The following is a 15,735-nucleotide window of genomic DNA, read 5'->3' on the forward strand; positions in this document are numbered from 1 at the left end:
TCAAGGACCTACTTAATCCGGGACAACTACTGATAAAGACAGACAACACCACGGTCATGTGGTAATATAAACAAGCAGGGAGGCACTCATTCTTACCCCCTATGCAGACTAGCCATGACTTTGTGGGACACAGCATTGACTTACCAAGTACATCTGCAGGCACAATTCCTGCCAGGAAAGATAAATACTCTGGCAGATGTACTAAGCAGAAACCTCATGGATCCCCATGAGTGGAAATTGGATCCACAAGTCTTCAGCATTTATTTTATTTATTTATTTATTATCCGTTTGATTACTGGGGAAGTCCACTGGGCTAAGAAGTGCCCATTTTCAGTGGAGGCCCGGGGAGAAAAGCTCCATGAACAATATAATACAATAAAGGTTGCAAAATGCAAATAAATGTTACAAAGTGAAATACAATACAATATAGGTTGCAAAAAACAAATAAAGGTTACAGAGTGAAATGCGAGAGTAGGATTCATACATTCAAGAATTGCAAAGTGTAGTATACATTATGAGACAGTTTAACAACAGAAATTTTTTTTTTTTTTTCAGAGGATTACAATATTTACATGCTTGGAGTCAATTGACGTCTGCTAGTTCTGGTTCTTTGGAGCAATAAGAAGAAGTATGAGAGTATAGTGGAGTGGGAGTAAGGAGAGCTTAGTGGGGAATCCCTAGAATTTATGTGGGGTGAAAGCAGGAGCATTTCCATTTGGAAGATAGATGAAGGAAAAGTTGGGTCTTGAAGGATTCAGTGTTGGGTATAGTCCTAAGAGAAGGAGGCAGAGAGTTCTATTTTTTACCTAGAGAGAAGGAAAGTAGAAGCTGGCCAGCGGGACGTTTGGGTTTGAGAATGGAGATTAGGTTTTGGTGTTCAGATCTCAGTGATCTGTTACGGATGTATGGAGGAAGGATGTTCTTTAAGGCTGGGCATTTATCAGGGGAGAATATTAGTTTGTGAGCGGTGGTTAGTTGCAGATAGTCTAGGTGGTTAGGGAGTTCTAACCAGTTCAGAGATTGTAGGCTGAGGCAGTGGTGAGTTGATGCTTTGGATTTGGTGGCAAATTTAGAGATCTTATTATAGCAAGCTTCGTGCTTAGAGGTGTTGGTAACAGACAAATTGGTTAGAAGAGGGGCTCCATATAGAAGGGAAGGTAGGAGGTAGGTGATTGCCAGGGTATGCCTAGAGGAGTTGGAAAGAAAATGATTGTTCCTATATAGCATACCTAGCTTTTGGTGGGTTTTCTTTATGCTTTGTTGTATGTGAAGATCAAATTTGGGGTGTTCATATATGGTAATGCCAAGGAGTTTTGCAGAGGGGACCATTTCAATGGCATTGTGAGTTTGGCTTAGGACATTGAAAGTGTTTTTGTCCAAGGAGGAAACCTTGAAGGGGAGGAAAATTAGTATTTTAGATTTATTGGAGTTGAGTGAAAGGTGGTTTTGGTGCATCCAGTTCTCTGCAGTGGAAAAGGCTAATTGAGTTTTGGTCAGTAGTTCAGGAAAGTCGGGGGCGGAACAAACCAAGGTAAAGTCATCAGCGTACTGGATGACCGTGGTGTCGGAGATGATGGTGTGAAAGTTATTTATAAAGATGTTGAAAAGCATGGGTCCAAGGATGGACCCCTGAGGAATGCCAGTAGGTGTAGGCAAGAAGGAAGAGGAGGAGTTCTTCCATTTGACAGCTTGAGATCTGTCAGATAGGTAACTGGAGAACCATGATAGAGTATTAGGGGAGAGATTGAGGTTAGTCAGATGATGAAGGTGCGTATGGGAGATGGTGTCAAAGGCTTTAGAAAGATCTAGCAGTACTGTGGATACAATGAGTCCAGAGTCTCGTGCTTGATTGACAGTTTCTAGGAAGGATAGTAAGGCAGTTATGGTACTGTGGCCAGGACGGAAGCCGTGTTGGGTGGGTGTTAGGAGGTGATTCTGAATTAGATAAGGTAAAAGTTGGTGGTGGACACATTTTTCTCGAATTTTAGATATTGGAGAGTAGGGCGATGGGGCGGAAGCTAGAAATAGTGGTGTTTTTGCCTCCTTTGTGAAGAGGTAGAATGTAGGCTGAACGCCAGAGTTTTGGTACGTACGACTCATTTAAGGATCTATTAATCAGAATACTAATTGGGAGAGCAATACCTTCAGCTGCATGTTTGAGGAAGGAGGAGGGAATGTTGTCAGGGGCATTACAGCATAGCTTTAGCTTGGGTAGAAGCTTTTTTATAAAAATGGTAGAAACAGGTTTGAGATGGAAATTAAGGGGATTGTTGTTTGGGTTTTTGGGCGTTGTGAACAGGGAGTTAGGTGGGTTCTTATTTGGGAATGTTTTAATGATAGCATGATAACAAGGAAATGGGGATGCCTGGATATAGACCTATTTGCCTCTCCTCACAACTACCAACTAAAAAGATTCTGCACAAGGATTTATCACAGACAAGCATGGAAAGTGGATGCCCTATCTTTCAGCTGGAAAAGCTTAGCAGTATATGCCTTTCCTCCACTGCCTCTCCCCCCCAAGGTACTCCTTAAGGTCAGACAAGAGAAGCCAAAGATGATACTGATTGCCCCAGACTGGTCCCGCCAGCACTGGTACCCAATCCTAAGGAACTTGTCTCAATGCCCGGCTTGGACCTCGTCTCAAATACCTCATCTACTATCCCAACAAAACAATCACATCCTGCACAGCCAATTAAAGACCTTAAATCTGGCAGCATGGCGGATAATGTAGTGATACAAAATGAGGCTCTCATTAAAGCTGTAATGGATGTCATTTTGGAGGCCAGAAGGCCTAGTACCAGAAAATCTTACGCTGGAAAATGGAAGAGATTCTGTGCTTGGAACCAGGCACAAGGAATTGACACAGCTGTACCAAATATTCCTCAGATTTTGCAATACTTAACTGAGATGCTGGACAAAGGCCTATCCTTTTCATCAATTAAAATGCATGCCTCTGCCATTTCGGCTCATTACAATACAGAGCCACCAATCCTTTCTCATCCCTTAAGGCAGTACCTCAGGGGAGCCAAAAACTTAAGGCCTCCAAGGACATCACCAATACCTGCATGGGACCTCAATTATGTTTTGGAAAAACTCACCCTGCCCCCTTTTGAGCCAGCTGCTACAGCTGATATAAAGTTTTTATCTTGTAAAACAGCTCTGCTCCTAGCAATAACCTCTGCAAGATGAGTCTCAGAGCTACAGGCACTCATGGCTGTGGAACCTTCATTTTTTATCCAGACAGGGTTTCTCTGAGGACAAACCCGACATTTATGCCTAACGTAGTGTCCAGTGTGGCCCTTAACCAAACTATTCATCTGCCTACTTTTTATCCAAATCCACAGAATAAGGGGGAGAGAATTCTGCATTCTTTGGACATACACGGACATACACAGACAGCTACGCTTCTACTTGAACAGAACCAAAGCCTTCAAAAAGACAGAGCAACTACTAGTGGCATATGCTGCAGGATCACAAGGAAAGGCCATCTCAAAGCAGACTACTTCAAAGTGGATAGGCCACTGCATTTGTTTCTGCTATTCACAACATGGCAACCCAGTGCCTAAGGGCATTAGGCCACATTCAACCAGAGCAGCAGCCTTCCTCAGGGGAGTACCAACCAAAGACATTTTAGAAGCTGCTACCTGGAGTTCAGTGCACACCTTTACAAAGCACTATAATTTACCCCTCTACTCTAAATCCAGGGCAGGCTTTGCCACTGCAGTTCTGCAGGGCCTCATAGCCGCTCCTAATGCTATTTAGCTCCAGCCTCTCAACCTTAGCTTTGGGATTCAACCCAAGTGTAATGACTGCAACAGTGAAACATGAAGAACATAGTACAGTTGTGTACACTTACCATAAATGTAGATGTTCGAGTGTATTCACTGTTGCAGTCCAGGTTACCCACCCACCATCCCCCATATCTTTGCTGCAACTTATCTGCTCTTCTCTAACATATACAACCTATGTGGTGTATTTGCTTGTAGATGAATGTATTATATATTTTGGTGCATGCTTGTTTTATTGGCATATTTTTAGCCTACCCTTTTGGGGGCATCTGACATCTGGGGCAAGAAAAACTGAAGAAAATGGTGTCGGCTGCATCTTTTATACCCCTGCGCACTGACTTCAGGGAAGAGGCGACAGCAACCGACACCGGACCTAGACTTTGGAATTCAGGCCAACTGAGGGTAGCCAGCCAGCAGGATAACCCAAGTGTAATGACTGCAACAGTGAATACACTTGAACATCTACATTTATGGTAAGTGTTCACAACTGTACTTTCTTTATGTGGATTCAGGTTGGGCCTGTACCATGAGTTTTGCACAGATGGCCTGGTTCCTAACTAGAACCTTTCCTGGGGATGACAATCCAGCATCCAAGAACGAATTACAATTGTTCTGCAAGCTGAAACAAACTCAGAGAACTGGACAGCTGTCAAGAATGCAAATCCTGGACTGGAGGAGTTATCCACATACAGGACTGGGGAGTGGGAAACAAGAAAATTGCAGAGAGAAAGGGGTCCTCCTCATTCAATGAGGTTGCTTCTTTTTACAGAACTGTACTGGCCTGGACAAAGCAGAAGGGGTGGGGAGTGGTTATAATAAATATTCTTCATGGTAGTCAATGGCAATTTTCTCTTCGGGTATTTACAAATCCAAGCAGGTGTCTACACAGTGGCTTGCCTATGCTCATTAAGAGGAAGGTCTGAACAACCCAACCTATACAGGGACACACTGTAGTCTACCACTCTATCCATGGCATTAATAAATTAAAATTACAGCAGACTACATGACAGCCCACTGCAAACTCAATGGTGTTGGTTTTCCCAATGTCCTACTTGATCTGAGAGACAGTGCAGTCTGCAAGCTTCTTCAATGCATGATACTCTATGAAAAAAAGGAACACACACAGGTAAGACAAACTCTGGAACCTATGCTTCACCACAGCAGAGAATGTTCTTTCATCCAAACTTTAAGGAATTTATATTAAGTTTTAAACCAGAAGTGTTTTAGTCACTGTGACTTGTGTTGGATGAAAAAAATGAGTAGTCAGGATGTCACACCATTTATAGAAGTATTAACAGTCTTAGAAGAGGTAGTAGAATCCAAATGGTTTCAACTTGCAAAAGTAGCATTCTTAAGGACAGGTTCCGAGGAAGGGATAAGCAAAGTCTTCCACCCTTCTTATCCAGTTCATAATTAACACCTACCTGGGGAAAGGAAGAACAACAGATCAGTGATGATATGGAAGGGAGCTAAGAGTAGGGGATAACTCATCTATGTCTGTCTCAGAAACAAGGATCTTTTGCTCCGGAATCATTTCTCAGGAAACTGAGGAAAAGGAGCGTGCCAACCACCAAGTTCTACAGTATGTCAGCTCACACTTACCTGATGGTGCTGCCATTGGCCCACAGTATGTCAGCGTGCACTTACCTGATGGTGCTGCCATTAGCGCACAGTATGTCAGAGTGCATTTACCTGATGGTGCTGCCATTAGCGCACAGTATGTCAGCGTGCATTTACCTGATGGTGCTGCCATTAGCCCACAGTATGCAAGCTCACACTTACCTGATGGTGCTGCCATTGGCCCACAGTATGTCAGCGTGCATTTACCTGATGCTTCCTAAGGGTGCCCTCCATCACCCATGAAGGAAAGACCCATGACATCTCAGTCTATTTGACATCTGGGTCAAAAGGTGAAAGCGGGCCCATGGAAATCTACTCTGCTCTAGGTATCAAATCACACATGACTCAGGATGTGATGGTCTGGGAGAAGTTTCCTCTGTTCAATGTGCAGCCATGGAGTCAGCAAAAAAAGAAAATGGGAGACAGGCAAAGAATGATCTCAACAAAGTGATATGAAACAGGTAGTAAGGCCATGCTGTGAAACTCTCTCTAAGGTGGCTACCAAGGGTGTAGGTTTTGCTAGCCTCTCACTGCCAGCCAGTGATGGATGTGAAATTGGTTCATTGTTAGTACAGAGGAAACTTTCAGATGATTAAGAAGCCTCAAGGGCAGACCTGTCAAAAGGAGAATGTGATGGAATTATGGCCTTAAACATCTTTATCTTCTCAAGTTTTTTTCTTGCACCAGACTGCATGAATCCTTGACATTCGCCCTTTTCTTGTATGTTGCCATGCTAAACTACTGGCCCTCACATAAATGCTTAAGTTTTCTTCTTTGCCCAAGTTACAAAGTCAAGTTTAGCATGGGTCGTAGGTCATGGCCTGGTGACCAAGGGAAAACATGGAAAGTGTCAGCAGTTGGGCACAAAGCACAAGACATTTTCATGATGAATGCTACTTTCAAGATCTGAAGCATGTGAGGGGTGCAAGGGTAGCATATTTTAGGATGGTGTGTAGCATGATGACATTTTCCAACAGGAGATGCATACACCAATGAGCATATGACTGAAAAAAATTAGAAGTGTAAGATGGGAATAGCAGAGAAGATGATGTCATGTGATGCACCGCAGAACCCTTAAGGACTCAGATCTGTGGGTTACTTTGAAAAGAAGAAGCAGGACTCAAACCTAGACTAATATACTAAGATTAATATAAGAATGCACAGAAGTTATGTAAGAGGACACATGGCCTTCTCTTTTTGCTTGTTTACAGAAAAAGATCCAGTAATAATGCTTTCATAATTTGATGCTCCATGGAATAAGCCTCACTTGCCAAATGATCTTAAAACTATTTTCAGACTCTTTCAGAATGCATTCTAATTGGAAGTACAGTAGGTTCTGCGGTCTTTTGTTGTCAAAATTACCAGAGAAAAAAAAACATCTAATGGTCTTTGCTTCTTTCACTGTATGATTCATTAAGACAGCTCTGGGGGAAAAAAGGTATTATAACTTCTGTTTACATACGACAACTTGTCTGGAAAAAAACAAATCAAAAAGTTTATATGAAATAATGCAGATTACTCTGATGAATTATACTTCTGGGGGATCACAACTGCCTTTATGAGCATGCCTACAGTGACTCAAACACAAGAAAATGTTAGTTGATGGAGGGGGAACACTCCTATTCACCTGTTGTGCAGACCATTCTGTCCACTTGGCAGTTTAAGACGAGTGGCCACTGCCTTCTTTAAGAATGAACTCTTCTACAAACTCTCCAATCTGGACAGGAGTAGTGAAATTGCAAGCACAGAAGTAGTTCTTAATCTACAGAAGTCATGCACCCACTAATTACTAAAAGTGTCAGTGTGTCACAGTGAATCCTTGATTGTTATAGCAATAACCCACGCCTGGGTGTGGATAATGCTGGATTTACCCATGGTTGATGTGGTTTCTTCATGAGGGCGAAGCCAGAGTGGCCAAACAAAGACAACCATGGGTAAATCCAGCATTACCCACACCCAGAAGTGGGTTATTGCTATTATACAATGACATTATTTAAGAAAAAAATAATTACTTTTCTTAAATAATGGCATTGTATAATGCCTCCTTGCTGTCTTTCCGCAGCTGTCTGGTATTCTGCGGCAGTTCTGATGTACTGCACATGCCTATACTTACGCAGTACATCAGAGCTGTGGGCAAAATCAATGGAGAAAGCAAGATCTCCATTGCTTTTTACAACCTGTCTCACTATGTTAAACGAGTTTAACATAGCGAGACAGCTTTAAAAAAAGCAACGGAGAATCTCAGTTGCTTTTTTTAAAGCTGTTTCGCTATGTTAAACCCATTTGACATAGCGAGACAGTTTTGAAAAAAAGCAAGATCTCCATTGCTTTTAAAGTGTCTCGCTATGTTAAATGAGTTTAACATAGCGAGACAGCTTTAAAAAAAGCAACGGAGATGCTCCATTGCTTTCTTTAAAGCTGTCTCGCTATGTTAAACTTGTTTAACATAGTGAGACAGGTTGTAAAAAGCAACAGAGATCTTGCGTTCTCCGTTGCTGGTAAAAAAAGAGTTATACTAATGGAAAAAGTCCGGGAGACCGGAACTTTTTCCATTACTATAACTCTGATTTACAACGTGCACACTGACCAATCAGCATGCACATTTTGGAATATTAATGGGGAGGGTGTCGTATAATTACCGAGTTTAAATGTTTACTAAAAAAATGAGGATCTCATCTGGAGCCTTTGAAAGGAACAGAACTGTGAAGACTTTCATTAAGTTTATCTAAATATGAGACACAGAAGTAAGACTGCTGTCAACTTTTCTATACCTTAGGATTTGCATACAAAGACAATGTCACCTCTCAGCAATCCTGGAACCTACTAACAAGAAAATCCTGACAACTTCTTGTAAGTTTTACAGTCATGGCAACACATTCCCCTAAGATGTTTTGCAATCTTCAGAAAATCTCTGTAATCCCAGTCTTCTAATCCAGGTATGCAAGCTCTCCACAATTCCAGCTGAAAATAGTCTACATCATCTCCCTAAGCATTTTTTCAAATCAGTTCCTCACAAAATTAAGATTTTGCTTAGTAAAACAGTTGTTAAAGACCACTGCTTCACTAACAATTTACACTCTTATCTTCCATAATCTGTCGAGTTCCATCTATCTGTAGGACTCATTTTCACATCTTATCTTTCCTTACATACCGGCTTAATTCCACCTCACTGTAAAAGTACAAGTGTTATCTGTATTATTGTTTTTGTTCATATTTAAACTGTTAAACAATTACTCCCTTCTTTGACTAACAAACCAAATTTGGTACTGGGTCTCACATCACCCGCCAGACTCATATTTAGGTTGATCACCAGTGTGTGCACCTTCTCTAAAACTGAACCTGCAGGCTAGAACTCAGTGCTGTCCAACCTTAAAAGTGTTGGCTATTCAGGTCACTTCCACAATGAATGCCATACAACACAACTGAATCTGTTACCTGTATAGGTATCATGGTAGACATTTTATTCCTGGGACCTGGACACTTTCAGCAAGTTTTGAATGAAAACAAATGTTCATAACAAGGCTGCTCAGTGCTGTTTAATAGTCTCTCTTGTGTAACCGTGGCTTTTAATTCCAATCCTTCTAGCTAATTTGGTCTTGGCCTAGATGCAAAATGTTCTTACCATTGTAGACTAGCATTTTTTGTCTCTGTACATGCATCACAGTACGTGTGTGTATGTGTGTGTGTGTGTGTGTGTGTGTGTGTGTGTGTGTGTGTGTGTGTGTGTGTGTGTGTGTGTGTGTATATATATATATATATATATATATATATATATATACATACATACACACACACACATATACTTGTAGTGACATGGGTGTGTGCAAATATGTTGTAAAGTCCAAGGAAACAATGAAGGCAAGACTTGTATAACAGGGTCTATTTTTCACAAGAATCAAAGGAAATTCAAAATAAGAACACACTTGGTTCAAGAACAGTATCTGTGATTTCTTTTATTCAACATTCTCTCCCAGAACAGGCTGTCATAACAATTCCCAGGCTGTATGCCACAACCAGTTCCCAATTTCAGCACCAGATGATTCTTCCAAGTATAATCCACAAGTCATCCCCAGCTGGGCTTCCTAACTCCATTCCTTAAAGGTCTTCTGGGCAAGCTCCAGTTCACTTTCCTTCTGAACCTCCAGTTGAAGAACAAACATCCTGATTTTAGCCCTCTAAGACACTTCATTTTATACAGATTAACTGGTAATCCATTCCTTCTTAACTGGTTAATACAGAGCATTTGCCTCACTAGCTGCTATGGGAATTCTCCTTTACTCCAAACTGCAGCACAGCAACACAAATATCCATTTACTAGAATAAACACATTACAGTAAGCCACCTCCCAGCACAAAACAAGGGAGTTTTGGACTCATAACATAGGTTGCAGACTACTGACAACCCATCAGCATTTCTGTTAGCTAGACCAGGTCTGTGGGTCACCATGCATTGAAAGGTTGAATGAGGAGTTGTCCACTGAAATAATTTCATACTACCATCTGTTTCCCTGATTAACCTCAGCAGTACAGCATTATCTGTTACCAAAGAAATGTGCTTGCCTAACAAATAGTACAAGGTATAAACAGCCCCCTTCATAGTATCTGCGGTGGTGCAGTGGTAGCGTTGTTGCCTCACAGCAAGAGGTTTTCCTGTTCGATTCTCGGCTGGAGTGCCTTCTGTGTGGAGTCTGCATGTCCTCCCCGCAGTCGAGTGGCCTCCAAAAGACATGCGTGAATGGGCGTGTCTTCGCTGAAGGTTGGGTGTCAGGCTGGCAATGGCACCATAAAAATCGACAGCCAATCATTAGTGGACCGGAGTTCCGCTGTGGCGACCCCTAACCGGGAAAAGCCGAAAAGACAAACAAACAAACAAAGCCCCCTTCATAGTTAGTCACTCTCTTTTAGTGGTGGAATACTTCCTTTCTGCATTGCTTAACTTTCTGCTGAGATACCACACAGGGTGCACCACACCTTGAATATCTTGGGGAAAGTACAGCCTCCAAACTACCTCTAATGCAAGGGTATACAGGGTAAATTGTTAGTGAAATCAGCAACCACTAACACAAATTCAGACCATAGATTCTTTTTTTAGTTGTTCAAATATTCTATCTACCTCAAAAGACTATTGCACCTTGATGGATACCATCTATCCTGTGAGATCTGTCAAAGGATAGGTAACGGTTGCAAAATTAGATACAAGCTTCCTATAATACCAGCCTAGTGCAAGGAAAACTGTCACCTGTCTCCTATTAGAAGATGCAGACAATTTTTTTACGGCTTCTATTTTGTTACCTGCGATCTTACTACTTCCTCTTTCTATAAGGTATCCCAAGTCCTTGGTTTCCACAATAACTAGTTTATGTTTCCTGACATTTACAGTCATACCTATCCATCATAAAGCTTCGAAGAAAGCCTGCACTTTTGAGAGATTCACAGTTCTTTGAATGAACGAACACATCATCCAGGAATGTTACAGCACATTGGAGCAAGGCTTCAGTACATTATCCATCAGCCTCTGAAACAGGTCAGGGACTCCATGTACAATAAATGGTAACACTATACATTAGAATAAGCTGTCAGAGTTCATAAAGTCTGTTTACATTTCTTTGGTAGAGGGCTAGGAGGTATGTGCAAGTGTCTCTTCAAGTCCATGTTTATTAAATATTGGGCCTTTCTTAGGTTCTCTATGAATTCATCAGTTCTGGGCATGGGGTAGCTATCAAACTATGACATACTATTCAGTTTCTTAAAATCATTACAAAATCTGAAACCTCCATTAGGCTTAGAACCTAGTGCTAATGGACTGCTTCAGCAACTATTTATTTGACTTCTGTAACAGCTATTTTAAGCATTTTGAACTTCTATTAAGTGTTTCTATGACGCTGATAGTGAATTAGTCTAACCTTCACGCCACTTGATGTCTCTGTGTATGTTCTTTCAGTTTATTTATCACAGTCATGCCGGAAAACACGCTTAACTTTTAAGAGAAATTGTTTTTCTTCCTGCTTTTGTATTCTTGACAAGATTTGTAGATTTCTCTACTCCTTCCACGGCTGATTTGATAGATTTCTGCCTTTCCTATCTGTCTAACCTTATAGTTAGTTCTCTGCACTTATTCTATACGTCACCTCATAAAGCCCTTGGCATTTGGACAGAAATTTAGTTTCTGCAGGAAGCAGTAGCACAAGTCCTCGGTTTACTAGTCAACACTAAGTGGAGTGTTTGCCTGTGTAATTACAATGTAGCACAAAATTTTAAAGACACAATATCCATATACATATACATGTATACATGCACAAAAAAAAAACACTGCACATATAGTTTACTGTCAGTCACAGTATGAAGAATTTCACTAAGCATGTAATAAGTCAGTCTACCTACTTATCAGTCAAAGATATGAATAATTTGAATAATTTAAAAAATAAATGAAATAAAGTCCACCTGGTGGTCTGAACATACCACCAAAGACATGGATTGTTAATGAGACATTCTCAAAGTACAGCTGTTATTCTTAGCTGAAAATGAGCAGACAGCATATAAAATACTGAAAAAATGGATCAAAACTAGCCTGGTTTAATGATTTGAAATAACAAAACACAATGCTGATCAAAAACACAGTACAAATTGCAACAACCTACCCTGACTGCATCTATGAAATCTGAAAGGGTAAACTCTTCTTTTCCATAAATTGTCCATCGGTCCCAAATTGTGAATGATATGTCATTTCTGGAAATATAAAAACATTGTTTGCAGTCTCATGCTTAGCTATTCAACCAAGAATCTGGTTATTACAGAACAGTCAATATTTCACTTTAGCACATGTACATTTCAGTTCAACATTTAATCTTAAATGTTTAGTATTATGTGGAATGAAAATTATATTGGCAATCCAAAGTTAACCAAAAGTAAAGCAATTTATTTCCAAGTACTTCAATGGCTTTTCAATTTTCAACTCCAGATGATGTTTTGATGATGGATACTGCTGACGAACAAAAAGGACTTACTGCAACTGTTTATCCTGAAAATTTTTCTCTGAATATGGTATGAGAGTTACAATCACAAGTACCCAGGCCCCATAACAGCCAGAACTTCTGCAAAGACATCAAATAGTGTGAAGGGCCTCTGCACATGTCACTGGACAGAACTCGGTATGCATTAACTGAAGCCGCTCCAAGCCACTTTAATTCCTTTAATTCTGAGGAGGTTCAGAAAGGATAAACGGATGAAGACCAGCAAAACTGAAATAAGCTGAAGGAACAAACAAACAGTTCTAAGGGTACCGTGTAGCATCAGCTACAAACTAACAAAAGAAAAAATGGTTGCAGGGACTTCCTGTCAGGACACAGAACATGTGAAGAGTGTTTGAGCACAACACTCTCTCTCACAGCATTAAATTAGTTGTAATCTTTGAAGGAGAGTAAAATAGAAACTTGTCAATATAAATTATGGTGGTAGTTTAGAGTTTATTAATTCTGCTTATGTAATGAAAAGATCCCCACCCACACACACACACACAGAAAACAAGGTGACTAGGTTTGGAGCTGCCACAAGATCAGGCTGAATCTGAGTCAGGTTCAGGACGGCTGTACTGAAACTAACATGGAAATTTCTTCACTAAAAAGTTAATGGGCAGTATGGGAAGAAGACTTGAATCAATAATGTCAGAAATGCACAAGATTACTGGAATACATTAAATGGTCAGATAAAGAATAGCAGTGGTATTATACGTAACCACAAATTCTCATTCTGCCCAGCTGGTAGATATGAAGGGAAACAGGAAAGAGGTGAAACACAGAATAACCACTTCTGAAACAATGCTGGAACATTTATAGGCTAACAGAAGATGGTGTGAAAAACCATGCTTCACTGGTACTCTTGAAAATGTTGAGGGGGTGAATTGTACTGAGTTAATGAAAGACAGACAGTGAAACTGACTGGTCTGCTGAGAGACGAGACAGGAATTGACATAGCCTACAGTATTATTTTTCCTTCCACAATCATTCCAGGTGAAGTTTCCTAAACCCCTCTTAGTTTAATTCAGACCTACGACCATGGAGGAATCTCTCAGAACTGTGGGCTCTGAGAAAAGAAATCAAAACGCTAGAAACAAGACTGTGGTGTCATCATGATTATTCAGCTGCAACATGGCAAAAGACTAGCTTTAACACTAGAATAAAGTTGAGCAGCAGAGGGACTCTTAAATTTAAAGTGTCGTAGCTGACCTAATTCAGAGTGAACCTTTCTGGGGAAAGAGAAACATTTTATGCTCCTGATGATACAGCAGGCTAAACTTCATCCACTACTTCCTGAGGAAAATGAGGGCATGTCCCACATGGCACACTTTGTGAAGCACAACTCTCCAACCACTACACTTGCAGCAAAATTAAATAGAAGTTATGTTCTTACCATAACGTTCCATGTTAGTTGTCTTCTTCTCGCCTTCTTCTTGCTGGATGGGTTCGGAGCCGACCTCGGCTCCGACTCGGCCACTCTAAAAGCTCGAGAGTTGGTTCCACCGGCTCGAGGCTCCCCTTATATCCCACAATGCTAGGCGAGAGTTACCTCAGATCTCGTTTGTAAGCTAACCCCAGCTTATAATAGTAACAGTATAACTGTAAAACAGAATCCACCTCTAACAGCAGGAAGAAAGAAGGGTGACGTACATCCTGAACCAGGAAATATGCATAATAGCATATGTCTAAGAAAGAGGTGGTAGAAAGAGAGGTCACAATCACAACTCCTCTAGGTCTGTCCAGGCCAGGGGGAAGGAGGGTGGGACGCAAGAAGAAGGCGAGAAGAAGACAACTAACATGGAACGTTATGGTAAGAACATAACTTGTATATGTTAAGTTGTCTATCTCGCCTTCATTCTTGCTGGATGGGACCGCGTCCCTAGCACCTTGTCCCGGGTGGCCTAACGGAACAGACTCCTGAGAACAGTGGAACCAAAGTTAGCTCTATGCCTAGAAGCTAAATCCAACTTATAATGAGAAATAAAAGTGTGAGGAGTAGCCCAAGTAGCCGCTGCACAAATGGTGTCAATAGGCAGTCTGTCTTGGAAGGCTAAAGAAGTAGCCAAAGCTCTGGTGGAATGGGCTTTAGGTTTATTAGGCAATTTTGTTGTCTAATTTCATATACCAGGAAATCAAAGATGTTAGCCATCTGGATAATGATACCTTTGAAACTGAAAGTCCCTTTCTGCTTTCCGCATAGGAGACAAACAGCTGATCAGATTTTCTGAATTGTTTTGTTCTATCCAAGTAGTACCTCAATTGACGATGAACATCCAGGCAGTGTAATTTTTGTTCAGACCTATTGGAATACTCTGGAAAAAGACAGGGAGGTCAATGCTTTGGTTTAGATTTGATGTCGAGACCACCTTAGGCAAAAAGGACGGGTTAGTTCGTAAGGATACTCTGTCCTTATGAAACAAAAGATAAGGAGGACGACAACTGAGTGCTTGAAGTTCTGAAACTCTTCTAGCTGATGTAATAGCTACCAGAAAGAGAGTTTTCCATGATAACAATTTCAAGGAACAGGAAGCTGCAGGTTCGAAAGGGGAAAGAATCAAAGAAGCAAGAACTAAATTTAGGTCCCAAGGAGAAGGAGGATTTCTTATAGGAGGTCTGAGAAGAAAAACTCCTTTCAAAAAGGCTTTGCAAAGTTTGTGGGACATTAGGGCAGATTCAGAAATACCCACATGGAAGTTAGAAATAGCTGCCAATTGAACCTTAAGTGTAGATGGAGATGAACCTGCATGGAAGAGTTCAGCTAGGAAATCAAGGACTAGTTGGATGGAAGCGGTGAAAGGATCTATGTCCTTTCCTTGTGCCCAATATGAGAAGCGTTTCCACTTACTCAAATAAATCTTTCGAGTGGAAGATTTATGGGAAGCTATCAATATATCTCTAACAGAGTGAGATAATTGAGGAAGCCTGGCTACGGTTGGAACTGGAGGAACCAAGCAGTGAGGTTCAGAGAGGGGAGGGAGCGATGAAACTGACCCGACTGATGGATCAAAAGATCTGGAAGTAGGTCCAGATTCCACGGTCGCTCCAAGAGAAAACGATGTAGAAAGGGGAACCACACTTGTCGAGGCCAGTAAGGAGCAATGAGGATCAAGGATGCCTTCTGAGCGATAGCTTTCTGAATTACTTGAGAGATCAGTGGGAAAGGAGGAATGCATACAGAAGTCCCCGGGGCCAAACTTGGACTAGAGCGTCTCTGCTGGGTTGGCCTGGTAAAGGGAATAGAGTGAAATATTCTCTGCACTTGCTGTTTTGGGGAGTAGCAAAAAGATCGCAGCAAGGCTGACCCCACTTGAGAAA

The 15,735-nt window shown here is 41.2% G+C and overlaps 1 protein-coding gene across 1 annotated transcript in view; it reads right to left on the bottom strand.

Moving 5' to 3' along the window:
* UBA6 (ubiquitin like modifier activating enzyme 6) overlaps nt 1-15,735 on the bottom strand; it is a 2,440,735-nt gene that overhangs the window by 50,831 nt on the left and 2,374,169 nt on the right. The window contains exon 30 of the mRNA XM_044060993.1: nt 12,046-12,133. Coding sequence (XP_043916928.1) covers nt 12,046-12,133 — 88 coding nt within the window. The remainder of the gene's footprint in view (nt 1-12,045; nt 12,134-15,735) is intronic.

This window comes from Protopterus annectens, chromosome 2.part0 (genome assembly GCF_019279795.1).
Source record: "Protopterus annectens isolate FY-2018-M chromosome 2.part0, PAN1.0, whole genome shotgun sequence".
Taxonomy (NCBI): Eukaryota; Metazoa; Chordata; order Ceratodontiformes; family Protopteridae; genus Protopterus; species Protopterus annectens.